This window comes from Arachis hypogaea, chromosome 10, assembly GCF_003086295.3.
Source record: "Arachis hypogaea cultivar Tifrunner chromosome 10, arahy.Tifrunner.gnm2.J5K5, whole genome shotgun sequence".
NCBI lineage: Eukaryota > Viridiplantae > Streptophyta > Magnoliopsida > Fabales > Fabaceae > Arachis > Arachis hypogaea.
In genome coordinates this window covers 71698890-71718685 of record NC_092045.1, presented here as the reverse complement: position 1 = coordinate 71718685, position 19796 = coordinate 71698890, and the positions used below count along the sequence as shown (strand labels likewise).

At 39.0% G+C, this 19796-nt stretch overlaps 4 protein-coding genes across 13 annotated transcripts; 3 read left to right on the top strand and 1 right to left on the bottom strand.

Annotated features, from left to right (window-relative positions):
- Window positions 1-293: 293 nt before the first annotated feature.
- Window positions 294-2083, top strand: LOC112715664 (uncharacterized). The gene is made up of 2 exons (XM_025767453.3): window positions 294-1033; window positions 1210-2083. The coding sequence occupies exons 1-2, from the start codon at window positions 644-646 to the stop codon at window positions 1600-1602; spliced, it is 783 nt and encodes a 260-aa protein (XP_025623238.1). The 5' UTR covers window positions 294-643; the 3' UTR covers window positions 1603-2083.
- Window positions 2084-3833: 1750 nt separating this feature from the next.
- Window positions 3834-11561, top strand: LOC112715662 (pyridoxal reductase, chloroplastic). Of its 10 annotated transcripts, none has more exons than XR_011866645.1 (12): window positions 3834-4137; window positions 4212-4440; window positions 4523-4622; window positions 4702-4825; window positions 4936-5037; window positions 5145-5296; window positions 5401-5494; window positions 6166-9947; window positions 10074-10268; window positions 10402-10460; window positions 10997-11178; window positions 11295-11561. XR_011866645.1 is itself a non-coding variant. In XM_025767450.3 (9 exons), exons 1-9 carry the CDS (start codon window positions 4036-4038, stop codon window positions 11296-11298), a joined length of 1089 nt encoding a protein of 362 aa, XP_025623235.1. In that variant the 5' UTR covers window positions 3834-4035; the 3' UTR covers window positions 11299-11561. The 10 variants fall into 10 exon arrangements, 4 of the variants coding, with proteins under 4 accessions (XP_025623235.1, XP_025623234.1, XP_072060995.1 ...); XR_011866644.1 differs by having other exon boundaries at window positions 6127-9947; XR_011866648.1 differs by having other exon boundaries at window positions 3856-4137; window positions 4200-4440; window positions 6127-9947.
- Window positions 11562-11671: 110 nt separating this feature from the next.
- LOC112715663 (ubiquitin-ribosomal protein eL40 fusion protein) lies at window positions 11672-13830 on the bottom strand. The gene is made up of 5 exons (XM_025767452.3): window positions 13480-13830; window positions 13294-13380; window positions 12874-12976; window positions 12085-12151; window positions 11672-12000 (listed from the first exon to the last, which is right to left on the bottom strand). The coding sequence occupies exons 1-5, from the start codon at window positions 13580-13582 to the stop codon at window positions 11974-11976; spliced, it is 387 nt and encodes a 128-aa protein (XP_025623237.1). The 5' UTR covers window positions 13583-13830; the 3' UTR covers window positions 11672-11973.
- A 5301-nt stretch (window positions 13831-19131) lies between these two features.
- LOC140175663 (uncharacterized) lies at window positions 19132-19452 on the top strand. Its single transcript, XM_072204195.1, has one exon. The coding sequence runs from the start codon at window positions 19132-19134 to the stop codon at window positions 19450-19452; it is 321 nt and encodes a 106-aa protein (XP_072060296.1).
- The last annotated feature ends 344 nt before the right edge of the window (window positions 19453-19796 follow it).

Sequence of the window (19796 nt, the reverse complement as noted above, 5' to 3'; positions counted from 1 at the left end):
GCCATAGATAGTCACGTGGAATACATATTCGTATTTTATACAAATAACTTATTTGATAGATAATAACTAGTTAAATTCCAACAAGTACATACTAGCAATTACAGGTAAAAAAATACGTTACTCTTTCTATGGATATTTTTTCTCCTCATAATCATTTGCTCAAAAAAAAAAAAAAAAAATAGAGACGTGTGCTTGTGTGGGGTGACAAAAGACAAGTGACAAGTGACAAGTAAGCAAGTTCCTTATACAAACAAAATAGTGTATAATAGGAACCTAATAATGGCCCTATAGTTAGCCAACACAAGTAAAAGAAAGCAAAAGATAGATAATTTCTTCCTACAGAGAACCAAAGACATCAAGAGCCACACGGTATCTAATCCCATAGGTCCATATGATCCTTCATTTGCAAGTTCCAACAATAACCTTCCCATTCACATATACATATACATATACATATACATAACATACTTTCTTTATTGCTATATATTCTGCACCTGATCCCCCCACTAGTCTTTTAAAACTATATTTTTCATCATATTTTCTATGTTGGTGACAAACATATTTGTCTATTTCTAACCAATAATTCCAATTCCATAGACTTTGAAATTAAAATCATCATCCATTTTGAACCCACTAGGCATATATGATGGATGGTGATGATGAGTATATTCAAGCATCTAAAGGGAAGAATGTTGAAAGTTTCACATGTTCAGAAGTAGCACTACCACAGAACAAAAATGCTAAGAAGAAAAAGAGTAAGATAGAGAACAAGAGAAGATTCAGTGATGAGCAAATTAGATCACTTGAGTGCATATTTGAGTCAGAGTCCAAGCTTGAGCCAAGGAAGAAGATTCAGCTAGCAAGAGATCTTGGATTGCAGCCAAGGCAAGTTGCTATATGGTTTCAGAACAGAAGGGCACGGTGGAAATCAAAACGAATAGAGCAAGAATATAGGAAGCTTAAAGATGAATATGACTGCTTAGCTTCTCGCTTTGAGTCTCTAAAGAAAGAGAAGGACTCCTTACAATTAGAGGTAAAACTTACTCTTCCACTTCTTAATTCATTTACTTTGAATGCCGAGCCTTGGTTCGATTGAAAGAGATGAAAAATTCTTATACTGTGCTCAACAAATATATATTATAAAGTTTCTGAAGCCTTAACTGTGTTATTTTCTTTTCTTTTTCCTTTTTTCCCCTTCTCCCGAAACAGCTAAAGAAGCTGAATGATTTGATGGTGGTATCAGCATCTCATCATGATGGAAGAAGACAAGAGAAGGTTATTGCAAAGGGAAGTATCACAGATGATGGTGGTTCAGGAAGTCCTCACAGCAATTGGAGGCCTAACGAAGAAGAAGAGGAAGCAAAGACAAGTTTTTCAAATGAGGGTGTTGATGATGACACAGTACCTTTACCTTCTGATGATAAACCTGATGAGGAAAGAGAGCACCACCGCCATCACCACCACCAAGTTATGAGAATGGATGATGAGGAGCAGCATTTAGAGATTCCTTTGGAATCACTTGAGAAATGGTACAGTGAGGATCCAAGTGGAATCTTGGATCAATCATGTAGCACTTCACAATGGTTGGATTTCTGGACTTGAGAAAGAAAAAAACATACACACTCTTTTCTTGCATGTTATGACGATGGTTCCTTGAAGAAGAAGGAACAAAGAAAGTTCGGTTCTTCTTCTGAAGCCAGCATAGCGATGTGATGATCAAGAGGTGCTAGCACAAGAAGAATGTAGGAAACTCATGTTGGATATGCCAAACTGTTCCAAGAGATGAAGTTTTGTAGGCTTGATTTATAGGGAGAGAACTAAGATAGCCTCCCTCCTCACTTCTCACTGGATGATTCAATTCTTTCTTCCTTTCCTTTTTCTTCATAGAGATTTGGAAGAATAATATTGTGCCTTGTTTATGTTTCCTCATGCTTGCATGCCTTCAGATCCGTGTGCGCATGGGCGTGCGTGTGTATTGCGTTATATTAGCTATGCCCCTCTTAACATGTGTAAAATGGATAACAGTGAATGATGATATTGCTTTACTTGACATAATGAAACAATGAACTTGCTTATTTCCTAACCTGCCTTCCATTCCCATTTTAAGCTGTTAAGAATTATGATATATATGCAGCCAATAACCTTGGCAACTTTTGTCTACTGATGAGACAGAGTTTCAGCATACATTGACTCTGATCTGCTAAGCTTGTTCAAAGAATTGAACTGGTATTGGATATGTATATAGAATATAAACGAAGGGCCTGAAAGAAAATGCTTCAATATATTAAGCCATACCTGATAATTATTGATCATCCCATGGGCGTAGAGGTCAACTTTGATGTTGAAAATATATTTCTTTACTAAGCTTTATTGTGCGGTTGACTATTGACAATGTTTTCAGAATCATTCGTAAATTCGTAATTGAGCAATGAGCATTGATATTCTTTCTAGAATTAATTATAATAGTTATATTCAAATAAAGATACCCATTTTTTTATAAATTATTACAAGATAGTATTAAAGAAGTAGTGTTCATAGGCCAGAGTCGTGTATGTTCTGTTGTTATCCTGCATAAAAACTGGTAGGACATTGTCTGAGAGTAAGAAATTTGCTTGTGGTTTAACAAATCACTGATGGAATATAAATGCAAGCATTTAATAAAATCAGTACTTCTGGTTGCATATCCAACACTTCTGCTGGCACTTCATCTCCATCAATATTTCATATTAAAAATGACTTTTATATTTAAGAAACAGTCTGTGCATTTGATTTGCGAAAAATAGTTGGATATTACTTCTAAGGTTGATGAAAAAAACGAAACAAAATTCAATTTTCATACCTCTTTTTTTTATTGTTTTAAAAAATTTCGGTCATTCACAAGAGAGAAAGGATAAACTAACAAAATTCACCAGATGATAAGGACAAAAATATTCTCAAATTATTATAAAATGTGACAAAAATATTCTCAAATTATTATAAGTGACAAGCGACTTTTATATTTTACAAACCGTTTATGTATTTTATCCAAAGTTTTGTACGAATATGTAGATAATTATTTTGACAATACATACAAAAAATTGAATAAAAATTCGATCTCTATAAATTTTTTAAAGATATTCTTAGTCATTGATTAAAAAAAATTTACTTAACGCAAAATCACTAAATTTTAAAAATAAAATTATCTTATTTTTCTAGTCATATTTAAAAAAATTTATTAAAATTTAATTTCTAATAAATTTTTAAAAAAAATATATTTAATATTAAATATTTTTATTGTATTTCAAAATATTTTAAAAACATTTTTGTCATTAACAAAAATTAGGAGTATTTTTGTCAGTATACTAAAAAATCAGAAGTAATTTTGATAGTTTATCCAAAAGGAATTCACAAAACATTTGATATGAAAATTTTAAATTTGTAAAGATGAAAAACTCACTTCTTTTAATAATATTTAAAAAGATCACATTAAAATTGAATTACTAAAATCTCGGAGAATATATAACTAATATTGTTATTTTTTGTTAATGTTTTCAATTTATCATTTTTTTAACGGTATCAATTTTTAAAAAGAAACTCTTGAGCTCAATAATTTTATAGTTTTAGCTATTATTTAGTGAGTACAAATACTAAATTGTTTCTAAAAAATATAAATACAAATTATATTAATTCATATATATAAATCTGATAAATATAGGTATAAATTATATATTTTTTGTATATAAAATATTTGTAAATATGAATATAAATTATTATCAATTAGATTAAAAATAATAATATTTATTGACGATTTAGCATTGCTTAGATTAAATATTATTTAGATAGTTTAAGGCCAAATTATTCAACTTTTAAATTTTCAGGAGATAGAAGTCAATTGGCTTGATCCGCAACAAGGTGCAGGATTCAACGGTTACCACACAAAATACATCAGAACACGACCTCCAAACAACTAACCAACAGTTCAGTTGTGTTTGTGTTGCTGAATCTGCTGAGAACTTTAAATCTATTTTCTTATGCTTTTACCAAGACTGAGCAATTATGGCACTCTCAGCATTGAGTCTTGGCCCTTCAAACCTTAACCCCTTTTCATATTCCATATTCAAGTCTCTCAAGCTCCCTCCTTTCTTGCAAACTCAGAAGGTTGGTTCAACGTACATCTATTCTTTTTCATGTGATGTTATATGATGATGACAAGTATTCAGGGGTCATGACAGGTGAAGATAGGGCCTCTGAGTGTGTCTCCGATGGGGTTTGGAACATGGGCATGGGGTAATCAACTTCTTTGGGGTTATCAAGAATCCATGGATAACGAGCTTCAACAAGTGTTCAATATTGCTCTGGAGAATGGTGTCAATCTATTTGACACTGCTGATTCTTATGGCACTGGAAGCTTAAATGGCCAGAGCGAGAAGCTTCTTGGAAGGTTCATCCGAAATTTTCGAGGTTCATCACATATTTTCCTTTTTCAATTTCAATTTCATTTCGTACATGGCTTTGCGGTTTTGTTGAGTATTGTATTATTCAGAACAAAAAGGGAGTGGCAGTGACAGTGACATAGTAATTGCTACAAAGTTTGCAGCATATCCATGGCGCCTTACGCCAGGCCAGTTTGTGAATGCTTGCAGGTATTCTTTGCTGTGTTTAGGTTTTTAGGGTTTAGGGTACAAAATCGAAAATTAAATGAACTGAATTTTCACTTTTCAGGGCTTCACTAGAAAGGATGCAAATTGAGCAAATTGGGATAGGTCAACTACATTGGTCAACTGCAAATTATGCCCCTTTTCAGGAATTGGCGCTTTGGGATGGCTTGGTGACAATGTATGATAAGGTTACAATAATATTATGTTTAATTTAACCCATGCTATTTAGACATTGAATTCAATGGTTAAATTTTCAATAACAAAAATTGCTGCACTCATTAACTATGGTGCCATTTAGGGTTTAGTTAAAGCTGTTGGAGTAAGCAATTATGGACCAAAGCAGCTTTTGAAGATACATGATTATTTGAAAAAGTGTGGAGTCCCTTTATGTTCTGCCCAGGTATGCAGTTATCCATTATACCTTGTTTTAAGGCCAAAAATACTCGAGTTTTGTGGTTGTCAAATGAACACCTACTTTGAATATGACCATAATTTTGAACATTGAAGGTGCAATTTTCTTTGCTAAGCATGGGGGAAGATCAACTGGAGATAAAGAGCATATGTGATTCACTGGGTATTCAATTGATTGCTTATAGTCCCTTAGGACTTGGAATGCTCACTGGGAAATACTCACCTTCCACACTTCCAACTGGCCCAAGGTGGGTTCATAAGAGATTAACAAATAGTTCGCAAATTTTACATAAGAGATTAATCAGTATCCTAATGAATTCTTAGTACCTTTGTTATTTATGGTATTTTACAGGGGGTTGCTATTTAAGCAAATACTTCCAGGCCTAGATCCTTTATTAAGTTCCTTGAGAGACATTGCAAACAAAAGGCGCAAAACAATGTCACAAGTAATCTCTTTCCCTTTCACTTTTGTTGCATTCTATTACGAATTTTCTATTTGTTACATGCTCCCTTGGTTATTTTTTATGCGACTTTTTATACTTGTTCTGTGTTTGGACACACTATCTGAAGATACCAAAAAAATAACTTGTACAAATAAAATTAAAATTGCTGTTGCTTCATTATCAGGATCTATAAGTGAGTAAGTTAGTTAAGTTAGTTATAGAGTTTGTTATAACTAAAGTTGACTTAGTCTAAATCTGTTTTGCTACCTGTAATTGGACTGCATTAGGCTCAATTGCAGTGAGCATTACTCTCTGTATATATAGGATATCAGTGTATCGTGTAATCAGTGAATGAAATCATAATTTCTCTAATTCATTCACTTTCTTGCAATGCATGTTTTCTCCAATTTTCTTTCTCTATTTCATTCTTCTGCTGTGCTTGAAGCTCTTTGAACTGAATTCATTTCATTGTTGAATATAGTTCATATCTGGTTTGTTGTCATGCGTACCAAGAGTCTGAAGATCATCACTCTTGTTCCTTGATCCTTTCCAAATTTTTTTTTCTCTTTTCTGCCTTCCGTTTCAATCAAATTTGATCCTTCTTTTCTTCATCATCATGTCCATCACACTCTCAGACTCATCATCATCCAAAAAAGGCATATCATCAATTGCAGATAAATTGGTTGATAATAATTTTAACACCTGGAGGCATCAGGTCCTACTCACAATCCAAAGTCTTAGCTTAGAAGATCATCTTTACGCATCAAAGATTCCTCAACAATTTCAAGATGCTTCATAGAAGACGAAAACAAAAACTGAAGATTATAAACAATGGAAGCTTGATGATCTTACTCTTTGTACATGGCTGCCTGCATCAGTCACTACTCCTTTCAAGAATAAAATCATCCACTGTCATCATTTCTTTGAGGTATGGAATACCCTCAATATAACTTCTCAGAATCTTCAGCTACTGGAATTCAAAACCTTAAGGCTTAACTCAAAAAACTGGATCTACTACTAAATATATGGCCAAGATTCAAGAATTGGTCGATTCTTTAAATGCTATTGGTTACTAAATAATAACAAATTCAATAATGAAAAGAAATATACTTATTCATGCTCAAAAACAAAGGAATAATCACACGAACAAAATACTTGTTGGAAAAGCGACTAGCTTGATAAAAATCACGTTAAGTCACTTAAAAAGGAGGCAAAGCATTAAAGAACAAGAACTTGGTATGTGATTAAATTGATATGAAAATCTAATGAATAAGTAATTCAATTCACTTTACGAAATTCAAATACACTTATAAAAAATTTCACCTAAGATGTAATAAAGTATGACTATTCAACTCACCTAGATGTTTGAAATTAGATCAATGGACAAGTGCATTATCAATTTTCAATTTCAAATAACATTAAAATCATCCACAAGTACACAATTCACTAATAATCTGCCAACTAAAAATAAAGTTTACTACATATGGTGGGTGGTGGCCATAACATATGAATCAAACGCAGTTTTCATTCAGGCATTATGGCAAACAATTGGTGTGCATAGCATACATTCAGTGAATTCAAGTTCATTTCAACCCGCCATGAACCAGAAATCAGCAAACAATTAACACTTACAATCTAATACAATCAAACAACTAAACTAATCTATTTACTGAAATCATAATTAAAATGCAATTAAAAGTGACCAAAAGAAGTATGAATCAGGGGAAGAAAATGGAAGAACCTGCGTTGATGAAGGATGAGGAATGGAGGGAGAGGGGTGGCAGTGGCACGGTGCTTGCCTCTGCCGGGCTCACGGTGGAAGCACGGCACTGGAACAGAAGGAGAGAAGGCGAGCTAGCTGGCTGGGAATAGAGCTCGAAGAAGCGGTAATGGAGGAAGAGAGAAGAAGAAAGAAAGAAAAGGAAAGGGAAACGGGGGGCGACGGTGGTCGGTGCCGCGGTGGCAGAGGGGTCGACGGGACTAGATGGAAGTGGTGTTGTGATGGTTTGGTGTTATTTGGGGGGTTGTGGCAAACGAAGAAGAGAAGAGAAGGATAAGGGGTTGAACGCGCGTTAGAATATATTCCTTTCATGGTCTGCTTGTTCCTGCACCTTGTGATTCTCTAGATACAAATCCATCTAATACTTTTGTTTCTTGTAAGGAAAGTAGTCTTGCTTTGTCTAATAAAACTGCTCTTGTATCACAAAGTAATAAAGATATAAACAATTGACCTTTGGCATAAACGTTTAGGTCATAGCTAAATACAAACTGTTCTTTCTTTCTGTTTTAAAGAAGTGTGTTGTTCCTGTTAAGTTTGATTCTTCTCTAGCTAATGTGTGTGAATTTTGCTCTATGGAAAAAAATGCATCAATTACCTTTTCAAAAATCTGAATCTGTCTATTCCGCTCCTTTAGATCTTGTTTATGCTGATGTTTGGGGTCCCTCTCCTATGTTGTCTAGAAATGGCTATAGATATTACCTTTCATTTGTTGATGCTCACACTAAATTTATCACCATTTTTCTCGACTAATAAATAAAGGCTTTACAAGCTCTTCAAAACTATAAAATGTTTATGGAAACACAAATTGGACTGAAATTGAAAGCTATACAAACTGATAAAGGAATGGAGTTTATGTTTAATTCTTTTATTCAATTTCTTACTACTAATGGTATTATGCATAGAAAGTCATATCCCTATATACACCAAAAACAAGGTAGTATAAAAAGGAGACATAGACACATTACTGAAGTTGGATTGTCCTGATTAGCTATTGCAGCCCTTCCAATGTCTTTTTGAAAAGATTCTTTACTTCTACTGTCTATATTATTAATAGGTTACCAAGTTCTGTTTTGAAGAATAAATCACCTTATGAGATGCTGTTTGGTAGAATTCCAGATTATTGTTATTTGAAAATATTTGGTTGTGCATGTTTTCTCTATCTTAGGCCATATAATATGGTCAAGTTTGCTTTCAAATCTGAAAAATGTGTGTTTCTTGGTTATGATAACAACTATAGAGGTTATAAATGCATGACAAAAGAAGGTAAGATACACTACTCGACATGATATATTTGATGAAACAGACTTTCCATATAATTCTTATTTCTTACACCTCACCAAGCAAAGTGTAGACTTTTACTTTTACAAATCCCTCTTCCTCTATTAAAGCTACAGCACAACCTTCACCAACCTCTATTAAATCCTCACCGTCTCAGACACATCAAAATCAAAGTTCTCTAGTAACCATTGATCATCAAGCAATTGATCATATTGACCCTCCAAGGCTCCAACACATACTACATCCAGCCATGACCCTATACCCATTTCAGGTCTTGAAATATGCTTACCTTTTGATTCTACATCTCAACATAATGTGCAACACACTACAAACACTCAAAGTATGATCACAAGGTCAAAATAAAAAAATTCAAAACCTCAAGCTTTGATTCCTTCTACTTCAGTCTCATATGATTTGACTCAAAATATACCGAAAAATGTCAAACAAGCCCTCCAATGCCCTCACTGGAAGTGGACTATGGATGTTGAATTTCAACCTCTTTCATGATGCAAAACATGGGATTTGGTGGATCCTCCATCAAATAAAACTGTTTTAGGGTCAAAATGGGTCTTTGCAATTAAAAGAGATCCTTTGGGCAGTATAGTCAAATACAAAGCAAGATTTGTTGCCAAAAGATTTCTTCAAATTGAAGACATAGACTACAGTCAAATATATAGCCCTGTAGTGAGGCCTATTATAGTTCGAATTGTCATCACCATTGCATTTTCTCTTTGTTGGATTCTAAGGCAGTTCGATTTTGACAATGCCTTCCTAAATGGCAATCTATAAGAAGTTTTTATGACTCAACTTGCAGTGTACCAAGTAGGTAATGACTCAAAGGTTTGTAAACTTAGAAAGGTAATTTATGGATTGAAACAATCTCCAAGAGCTTGGTTCAATACCTTAACTACTACTCTAATTAATTTCATTATTTGTGAGACATTCTAACAAATCTACAATTTTTCTTTTAGCTTATGTTGATGATATTGTTGTAACTGGTAGTGATGCTCATGAAATTGATCAACTAATTTCTGCTCTTGATCAAATTTTTCCTCTAAAGGATCTTGCCAAGTTGAGTTATTTCCTTGGTTTAGAGTTTTCTTATCTGACAGATATTACACTTTTAGTTTCTCAACATAAATATGTCAAAGAATTGCTTAGCAAGGCAAAGATGGATACTGTCAACCATATGCCCCTATGGTTTTCTCATTAAAAATTGACTTTTACTAGTGCTGATCATTTCGAGAACCCCAAACAATCTAGAGAAATTGTTGGAGCTCTTCAATATTTGACAATTTCAAGACCTAACCTTGCCTGTGCAACAAAGTTTCTTAACTCTTGCACTCTGCCACTATTGAGCATTGGAAGGTTGTGAAACGATTCTCAGATATGTTGCAGGTACAGTTCATTCAAGATTAAAGTTTAACAAATGCACTGATTTGAGACTTCTTGCATTTACATATTCAAAGTGAGCAGGAGACTTGGAAGGTCAAAAATATATTACTGGCTACTGTGTGTACTTAGGGAATAACTTAGTGTCATGGAAAAGCAATAAACAAGCTAAAGTGAGTAGGAGTAGCACTGAGGTTGAATATCAAGCAATGGCAGCAGCTCAATTTGAACTTATATCAATCCTGCAACTTCTTACACAACTCAGACCATTTATTGCAATAATCAAAGTGCTTGTCTATTTGCAGCTAATCTTATTCTACATACAAGGTGCAAACGAGATTGATCTTTATTGCTTTAGGGACATGGTCAACAATAAAGAACTCTATGTTGGCCACATTCCTTCATCTGATTAAATAGGAGACATTTTTACTAAACCTCTTTCTGCACCTCTCTTTCACAGGTTTAGAGACAAACTTAGAGTAGTTACCACAACTACAACTATGTTTGAGGGATCTACAAGTGAGTAAGTTAGTTATAGAGTTTGTTATAACTAGAGTTGACTTAGTCTAAATCTGTTTTGCTAGCTGTAATTGGACTGCATTAGGCTCAATTGCAGTGAGCATTACTCTCTGTATATATAGGATATTAATGTATCATGTGATTAGTGAATGCAATCATAATATTCATTCACTTTCTTGCAATGCACATTTTCTCCAATTCTCTTTCTCTGTTTCATTCTTCTGTTGTGCTTGAAGCTCTTTGAGTTGAAATAATGTCATTGAATATAGTTCATCTCTGGTTTGTTGCCAGGATCAACAACCATACCAAACAGCGTTTATTGTTGTGTTATAAATGCCGTGTTCCCCCACGCAACTTCATTTAAAAGCTTTCTAAATGCCCTCTAGGGTCTCTAGAAAACCACAGAGCAAGTGTCCTTGTCTTCTTACTTATGGTGTGTATGACAAGGCAAATGACAATGCTGACCAAGTTTGCTTGTGCCACATCACATGTTTTAGTTATCTAATGCTGCTGCGGTTTTACTTTTACCATGTTAGGTCGCCATAAACTGGTGCATATGTAAAGACACAATTCCAATTCCGGGAGTGAAGACAATAAAGCAAGTAAAAGAGAACTTGGGTGCTCTTGGTTGGCGCTTATCTTCGGAAGAGGTGCTTCAGTTGGAGTATGCAGCGCAGGAATCACCTCGCAAGATGATCCAGAACATTTTCCAAACCAGGTATACTTATCAATATTAATGATCATAAGATTAGATATTAAAAACGCAGATAAAATAAATCTAAGTTGCATGCAAATATCAAATGGTCTTGACGTTTGGCTTGGCTTTCATAACAGATAATATCTGCGGCGGATGCCTCTATACTAGGCATATTTCAAGCTACGTAATTCATCATTGTTTATTATCCATATAATGAAGTGAAGGATTCGGCAAAGATAAGATACACCGGATTATGGAACCATTGGATTGGAGCTAGTTAACTCATCAGAAAAGACACAGATGACCACTTTGAATGCAATGGCAACAATATTCAATATACTTCACCATTTGCACGCGTAGTGTGATGAATTAATACCATAACGCCTCAACATAATTTTGAACAAGTCATCTTTCGCGCCACTAAAACATTTGTTACCTCAGATAATTACGGATTTAGTGCCACAAATTTTTCATTCCAGCATAAGATAAAAAAGATTACGCATGCGATCCAACGTAATAATAGAGCCAGAATAGTGTTATGATTATCCGAGTAAATTAGTAGCTCATAGCTTGTAACGGGCAAGAAGCTACCATAACACAAGTAAATTGTAAAATATGAGAATCCGATAATGTGGGCTGTGGACATGTTTTATTATCATAAAGCATGTCTCATCACATGGAACTGAAGCACGAATGATGGTAACACACTCAACCCGAATAACAAAATCTTTAAAAAATAGGTAACTGCCAGTACACTTTTCAGCACATTCCCTATAATACTAAAACGCTAATGAAATTGGTTGCAATCAGAACAGTTTACTTGATCTTCTTCTTTGGCCTCAGCTACAATAGAAATACAAAATCAATGACTAAATAATAGATAAAAAATACCATGCAAATTAGATTTTCCGATTTTGTAAGCAGTACCTGGTTGCTGTGCCCGCACTTCTTTTTCCTGCAATTGACAGCACGAGGGTGCAAACGTGCATAACACCTGCAAAGCACAATATAACCATTTAGGCAAAGTAGATCAAATGTAGAAATAGTCCCAAATTTTAATGTTACAAACCAACACAGGTTATTCTAGTCATCAATAATAAACAAACCAATTCAAGTTAATCTAGTCATTAATAGAGGGTTAGCAATTATGCTATTAACCAGTTACTAAATGCAGGTTGATCAACAAATCAGTTAAACTCATAATTTCTGAAAAGAATCCATTGATAACGTAATAATTCCATCAGTACAAATTATAAAAGCTATAATACCAGTAAGTTTATAGAGTAAATGGTCATCCAAATTTGTCACCGAAATTTTTCTAAATCAAATTCTTCCTTCAAAGATTTTAAATTGGATATTTATCATCTGAAAGAAGGCACTAACTTCAGGCAGTTTCATCAACCACCACATAGTAAGCACTAGTAGCTATCAAGAAAAATTGAACTAATCAAATTTTGTGAAGCAACAGAGTTACAACTTACAAGGCCAATCCAATTTATTGTTTTTGGCTAGCAATAAGCCAACAATAGATAAAAGTGTTTCCTAAAAGAAATGGTGTTGGGCTGTTGGCCTAAAGATGTCGGCCTACTGGTTAAAAGTGTTTGCTAATATAAATTAAAATTGCCGACCATTAAACTTTTCTTTTTTGTGAAGTACTACTTCCATAATGAACAATCTAAAACTTTTAACAAACAAGATTGTAGTGTTTGAACTTACTTGCGGCAGATCATCTTATCCTGATTGTATTTCCTGGCCAATGCCATCAAAGATGGCTCAATAATTCCACCACGAAGCCTCAAAACAAGATGCAATGTCGACTCTGCAAGACAATGATAACTGATCCAATAAGACTCGAAATCTAAACCATCATTATTCTAGGCACTTCACCAGATTCAACATCCTCATTGGACAGGAATAAAGTAAACCATCTTTCCTAATACACATTTCCTAAAACACATTTCATACTGAATTAATTATTTCCATCATCCATTTTCCAACTTCGCAAGTTCTCACAATCTCACAATTCATACATTATTCGTCCGAAATATAGTTTCAACAAATCAATTAAAAGTAGACATGAATTTCCTTTCTGTTTTTAAATTCCGAGAATTACGATGTCGAAATGGCCGGACTAACCCTTTTGGATGTTGTAATCGGCGAGTGTACGGCCATCCTCAAGCTGCTTTCCGGCGAAGATCAACCTCTGCTGGTCCGGCGGAATCCCTAACACAGCCAGGAGTAAAAATCAGAATCAATGTTTTGTGGTTATCTTTTGTGTTGCAAACAAGATAATCAATATGAAAAAGGCGGAAAATACTAAACCTTCCTTGTCCTGAATCTTGGCCTTGACGTTATCGATGGTGTCACTAGATTCCACCTCCAGGGTGATGGTCTTCCCCGTTAGGGTTTTCACGAAGATCTGCATCTTTCTTTGTTTTCTACTTCTCTCTTTCTCCCCCCTCACAAAACCTCGGTTAGTTTTGGGGTTTCTGCGTACTTTACGATATATAGGGGTCGGATTTTTACGATTAGGGTTTCTAAGATAACGCTTTGACTGGAAACCCGTTTTTCTTATTCCGACACCAATTCTTTGCTTTTATTATTATTAACTCAAAAGGTTCAGATGCTCATAAAAAAAAAATCTCAAAGAATAATCCATAAAATTTTTTGAATAATTTTAATATTTGACAAGTTTATTCATCATTTTATTTAAATTTATTGTTCTGGCCCAGTTCAGCTAGCCCTCTATTTGGAATCGATTGACCGACAGCTTCACACGACCTGAACGAGGAGGCAACCCAAATGTTACCTCCTCGTCATTAAGGCACTTGAAAATTGGGAAGAATACTTTCCAGAAAGTGGATCTACTCATATGGGACTCACCCTAGTATAGACTATATAAGGGGAGGGTCCTACCCCTCCCCAAAGGTACGACATATATCCTTTACCCTATCTGCCGCCTTGTATGAACGCTGACTTGAGCGTCGGAGTCCTTTTGCAGGTGGCCCCCCATTCCACATCACAAACATGGGAGGAACTCAAGCCTCGACCTCCTCCTCTACACGCTGGCCCGAGAGATCTAGACGCGTGAAGGTTATCCGAATCCAGCTTCCCCATCATCTCTAAGCATTTGGCACACCCGACCTGTTCAGGAGCCGAGAAACAGAACATTAACGTCGTCTGTGGGGACCGCTGGCATCAATAGACTTCTTGTTGGGGCCGGTCGAAGGACAAGGAGGCGAGGCGCGCAAGGAAGAGGGCACTTACCGTACGAGCTGGGCGGCCTCCCTAGCATCCTCTCGCGAGCGCACGAGATTCCCCTCTCGCAGGAACGAACCCCCTCCCCCTCTCGTGAAAGGCGTCCTTTCGGGGGGACGGGGGCGATAACACGAGAATTATGCAGGAACTGCGCCATTGGGTGCAAAATCTCGAGATGGAGCTCGCAGCTAGGGACCGTTTTTGACCTAGCCCGAATCCCCTCTCACACCCGATCTCCTCCGCAAACGGTGGAACCCCGGAGGAGAAGTCCCTAGAGGAACGAACATGCCAGGCATAGAACAGTTGCTCGGTCTCCCCCGACCCACGCTGAGTCAGACAGCCAAGGCGAAAGCAGAAAAATATCGAGAAGACGACAAGACCCCATAATCTACACTCAGCCCTTTGCGACTCATGCTGAGGCAGAAGACCGAGAAGAGAGCAAAGAGAAGCTGAGAAGGCGACGAAACCCAATAATTATGGGAGCAACCCCTTTTCACCACTTCATTCTCGAGGTCTGGCTGCCGAAGCACTTATGCCAACGGACATGTGATATGACGGAACCCAAGACCCTTGGGAACACTTAATGGCCTTTGAGGCTAGGATGAATCTCGAGGGTGTGGGCGACGAGGTGAGGTGTCGCGCTTTCCCCATAACCTTGGCAGGACCATCAATTCGATGGTTCAATGCGCTACCCAAAGGGTCCATGAGGACCTTCTCGGACATAACGTGCAGCTTTATGTCGCAATTCACCACACGTATCGCTAAAGCCAAGCACCCAATCAACCTCCTAGGTGTGACCCAAAGAAACGGGGAGTCTACCAGGAAGTACCTTGACAGGTCAACAACGAGTGCCTGAAAATTTATGGTCTGACCGACTCGGTGGCCAGCCTATGTCTGACGAACGGGTTGTCGAACGAAGACTTCAGAAAACACCTCACCACCAAGCCTGTGTGGACCTTGCAGGATGATCCAGGGCGTTGCGAAAGAATACATCAATGATGAGGAAGTGAGCCAGGTTGTGGCAGCCAATAAACGGCAACCGGCCCAAGTTCCTCTTCGTCAACCCAGGCACGGCGAGAGGCCGAAGGAACCCTCCAAGGACAGAGGACCAGCTAAGCCTTTCAAGCCATTCCCTCGGATTGGAAAGTTCACGAACTATACCCCTATAACAACCCCGATTGTCGAGGTCTACCAGCAAATCGCCGACAAGGGCATCTTGTCGAAGCCTCAACAACTCAGGGACAGAACGGGCGGGAAGAAGAGTTTGTGCTGTGACTACCATAAAGGCTTCAGCCACAAGACCCAGAACTGCTTCGATTTAAAGGACGCTTTGGAACAAGCCATTCGTGAAGGCAAACTGGTAGAGTTCTCACAATTCATATAGGAACCCAGGAGGAGAGAGCGCGAATGATCTGTAGGGAACAAGGGCCGAGCCGTGAGGCCAAGACAAGAGCCCAACAAGGACAATGACCGTGGCCTTACTGTCGTTAACATTGTGGTTGGATGGGACGCATCCCCCAGGTCGAAGTCCGCAGCGAAGAAGGACGCTAAGATCTTGGCCGTGTCGTCAAGTAGCCATGGGACCTCGTCCTGGGAAGCTCCAAGGATATCGTTTGGGCCAGAGGACCAGTGGTTCCATGACATCCTGGAGAATCCCCCCATGGTGATCACAGCAAGAGTCGGAACAGGACTGGTCAAATGAATCCTCGTTGACACCAGCGCCGACTCCAACATTATGTTCAGGAATGTCTTTGACGCCCTGGGGCTCCGAGAAAATGACCTAAAAACACATCAGCACGGAGTGGTCGGCCCAGGGGACAACTTCATAAAACCCAATGGGGTAGTCTCCCTCCCGGTTTATATAGGAGGAGGACAAGGAAGGAGGTCGGTAATGGCAGAGTTTGTCATACTAAGGGACTCAACAGCCTACAATATCATTCTGGGGAGGAAAACAATCAATGAATTCTCTGTTGTGGTATGCACTAAGCTTTTGGTAATAAAATTTGTTGCTAATGATGGATCGGTAGGATCCTTTAGGGGGACTTAGAAACGGCGATTGTGTGAAACAACGCCAGCCTCTCTCTAAGGAAGAAATCGAAAGAAGCAGCTGGGGTTTTCCTAGCCGATTTGGATGCTAGGATTGACGACAAACCAAGGATCGAACCCGAGGGAGATCTGGAGAAGTTCATGGTAGGAGACGTTGAGGAGAAATTTACACTCGTAAATAGGAACCTCCCCCATAACCTGAAGGAGCCCCTCATGAACACTATAAGGGTAAACAATGACTTGTTTGCTTGGACGCCAGCCGACATGCCTGGAGTAGATCCCGACATCATGTCACATTGGCTTGCCATAACACCGGACGCCAAGCCTGTTTCCCAGAGGTGGAGAAAAATGTCCCAAGAGAGAGCTAACGAGGTGGCCAAACAAACGGCCAGCCTGTTAGAAGCTGGGTTCATCAGAGAACTCGAATACTCAACGTAGCTGTCGAACGTAGGCCTCATCAGAAAGGCAAATGGGAAACGGAGGATGTGCATAGATTATTCAGACCTCAACAAAGCATGTCCCAAGGACTCTTTCCCTCTTCCCAACATTGACGCCTTAGTAGACGCGACAACGGGGTATCGTTTTTTAAGCTTCATGGATGCGTACTCAGGGTTCAACAGATATTGATGCACCGGCCTGACGAGGAAAAAATAGCGTTTATTAACGCCGGGAGGCACCTATTGCTACAAGGTAATGCCATTTGGACTGAAGAACGTAGGAGCAATTTACTAGAGACTGATGAGCAAGGTCTTCAGTGATCTAATCGGAAAATCAGTGGAGGTGTACGTGGACGATATCTTGGTAAAGACCAGCCAACCAGAAGACTTGATTGGCGACCTCAAGACCGTGTTCGCATTTTTTCGCAAACACAACATGAGACTTAACCCTCTCAAATGTGCTTTCTCCATGGATGCCGGGAAGTTCCTCAAATTCATGATAACCTAGAGGGGGGTCGAGGCGAACCCTGACAAGTGTGAAGTTATTCTATGAATGATGAGTCCGGAGTGCATCAAAGACATGTAGAGATTACCCGGAAGGCTGACAGCCCTATCTCGTTTCCTCGGCGCATCGGCGGCCAGAGCTCTCCTCTTTTTCAACCTCATGAGGAAGGGGATAGCCTTCGAGTGGACCCTGGCCTGTGAAGAGGCCTTCAACCACTTCAAAGACATATTTTCAACACCACCAGTCCTAGGCAAACCCAAAGACAGTGAGATGCTATTCCTATATTTGGCAGTAATGGACGAAGCCTTGGCGGCCTCCTTGTCCGAGAAGAGGGAAAGATCCAACAACTGGTCTACTTCATCAGCAAAGTATTACAAGGTGTGGAGCTATGGTACAATAAGTTAGAAAAGCTGTCTTACGCACTCTGGATCTCGTTTCGAAGGTTAAGGCAGTACTCCCAAAGGCGTCAGATCACCGTCAGGACTGACCAAGCCATTCGCCAGGTAATACAAAAGCCTGACCTAACGGGACGGTTGATTACCTGCGCAGTTGAACTATCTTAGTACGATCTGCAATATGAGCCCAGGCATGTAATTAAAGCCCAAGCGATGACCGATTTTCTAGTGGAAATGACCGGGGGCCCTCACGAGATACCAGACACACGGTGGAAACTCCACGTTGATGGAGCTTCCAACCAGACGTTTGGGGGGAGGGGGTAGGGATAATCCTCAAAAGCCCGACGGGAATGATATACAAGCAGTCTATCAAGTTCGATTTCCCAGTCTCTAACAACCAGGCAGAATACGAGGCCGTCATAGGGGGTCTGCTCTTATCAAAAGAAGTGGGAGCAACCAAAGTGGAGATAAACAGTTACTCTCAAGTCGTCACTTCCCAAATCAATGGAACCTACCAAGCCAGAGATTCCTTGTCGTAGAAATACTTAGAAAGGGTCAAAATTTTGAGCAAGGAATTCGATGAGGTCGTGGTACAGCACATTCCAAGAGAAAGAAACACACGAGCCAACCTCTTGTCAAAGCTAGCAGGCACGAAGCTTGGAGCGGGAAACTGATCCTTGATCCAAGGATTGGTAAAAGAACCAACGTTTACCTTGTGCGTAACCCAAGCAGCCGACATCCCCTCATGGATGGATCTAATTACCAACTTCTTGGAAAACAGTAAGCTCTCTAAGGATGAAAAGGCGGTGAAGGTGATAAGGAGGAAAGTGGCTAACTACGCGATAATGCAGGGCCAACTGTTGAAAAGAGGATTGAACCAGCCCCTGCTGAAGTGCCTGCACCCCGATCAGACGGACTATGTTTCGAGCGAGGTCCACGAAGGATGTTGTGGCCACCATATCGGTGGAAAAGCCCTGGCTTGGAAGCACGTCAGGGCCGGCTACTTCTGGCCGTCGATGATGTCGGACTCCCAGGAATTCGTGAAGAGATGCAAGAAGTGTCAAGAAAACGCCAATTTCTATAGGACCTCAGCAGCCAAGTTAAGTTTATTGATGGCCTTCCAACCCTTCAGCGAGTGGGGGCTTGACCTCCTCGGACCCTTCCCGGTAGGCCCCGGGCAGGTTAAATACCTTATCGTGGCCATTGTTTATTACACTAAGTGGGTAAGGCAGAGCCAATGGCCAACATATCATAAGCAAATTGCCGAAAATTCATGTGGAGGCAAGTGATCTCCATATTCAAAATTTCAGAGGTCGTAATATCAGACAACGGGATGCAATTTGCTGATAAGAAGTTTGGTGAGTTCCTTACGGGCCTAGGGATAAAACAGAGGTTCTTGTTAGTGGAGCACCCTCAGACCAATTGCCAAGTCAAAGCCGCAAATAAAGTCATCCTCCAAGGCCTTAAGAAACGGCTTGAACAGAAAAAGGGAGCATGGGCAGACGAACTCGCATCAGTCTTGTGGTCCTACAGAACGACACTACAATCCTCCACCAGGGAGACGCCTTTTCGACTTAGCTGTGGGGTTGATGCAATGATTCCCGTGGAAGTAAGAGAACTGAGTCCATGGTTATTCCTTGGTAGAGTCGAGTAAGCAGTGGAAAAAGATCTGATCGACGAGACTAAGGAGATGGCTCACTTGTCAGAAATGGCATTGAAACATAGAATAGCCCTACGATATAATGCCAAAGTACTAAAGAGAGGTTTCGAACCAAACGACCTAATTCTACGATGCAACGACGTGGGGCCACCTACCCCCGGAGAAGGGAAACTGGCAGCTAAATGAGAAGGCCAATACAGGGTAAAAGAAGTAGTCGGTAACGGAGCTTACAAGCTGGAACGACTAGACAGAAGAGAGGTGCCCAGAACGTGGAACGTGGCGAACTTAAAAAGGTTTTACTCTTAGAGGCCTGAGTGGACCTGGCAACCAGCCGATCT

Bases quoted from the DNA above. Each gene is read 5' to 3' on its own strand.
- LOC112715662 (XM_025767449.3), top strand. From the start codon at position 4,036: ATGGCACTCTCAGCATTGAGTCTTGGCCCTTCAAACCTTAACCCCTTT. The intron at 5,038-5,144 runs GTATGCAGTTAT...TGAACATTGAAG, and splicing joins TCCCTTTATGTTCTGCCCAG to GTGCAATTTTCTTTGCTAAG. The intron at 5,297-5,400 runs GTGGGTTCATAA...GGTATTTTACAG, and splicing joins ACACTTCCAACTGGCCCAAG to GGGGTTGCTATTTAAGCAAA.
- LOC112715663 (XM_025767452.3), bottom strand. From the start codon at position 13,582: ATGCAGATCTTCGTGAAAACCCTAACGGGGAAGACCATCACCCTGGAG. The intron at 12,977-13,293 runs GTTAGTCCGGCC...ATTGTCTTGCAG, and splicing joins CGATTACAACATCCAAAAGG to AGTCGACATTGCATCTTGTT. The intron at 12,152-12,873 runs GTAAGTTCAAAC...TGTGCTTTGCAG, and splicing joins GATAAGATGATCTGCCGCAA to GTGTTATGCACGTTTGCACC.
- LOC140175663 (XM_072204195.1), top strand. From the start codon at position 19,132: ATGCAATTTGCTGATAAGAAGTTTGGTGAGTTCCTTACGGGCCTAGGG.
- LOC112715664 (XM_025767453.3), top strand. From the start codon at position 644: ATGATGGATGGTGATGATGAGTATATTCAAGCATCTAAAGGGAAGAAT. The intron at 1,034-1,209 runs GTAAAACTTACT...CTCCCGAAACAG, and splicing joins AGGACTCCTTACAATTAGAG to CTAAAGAAGCTGAATGATTT.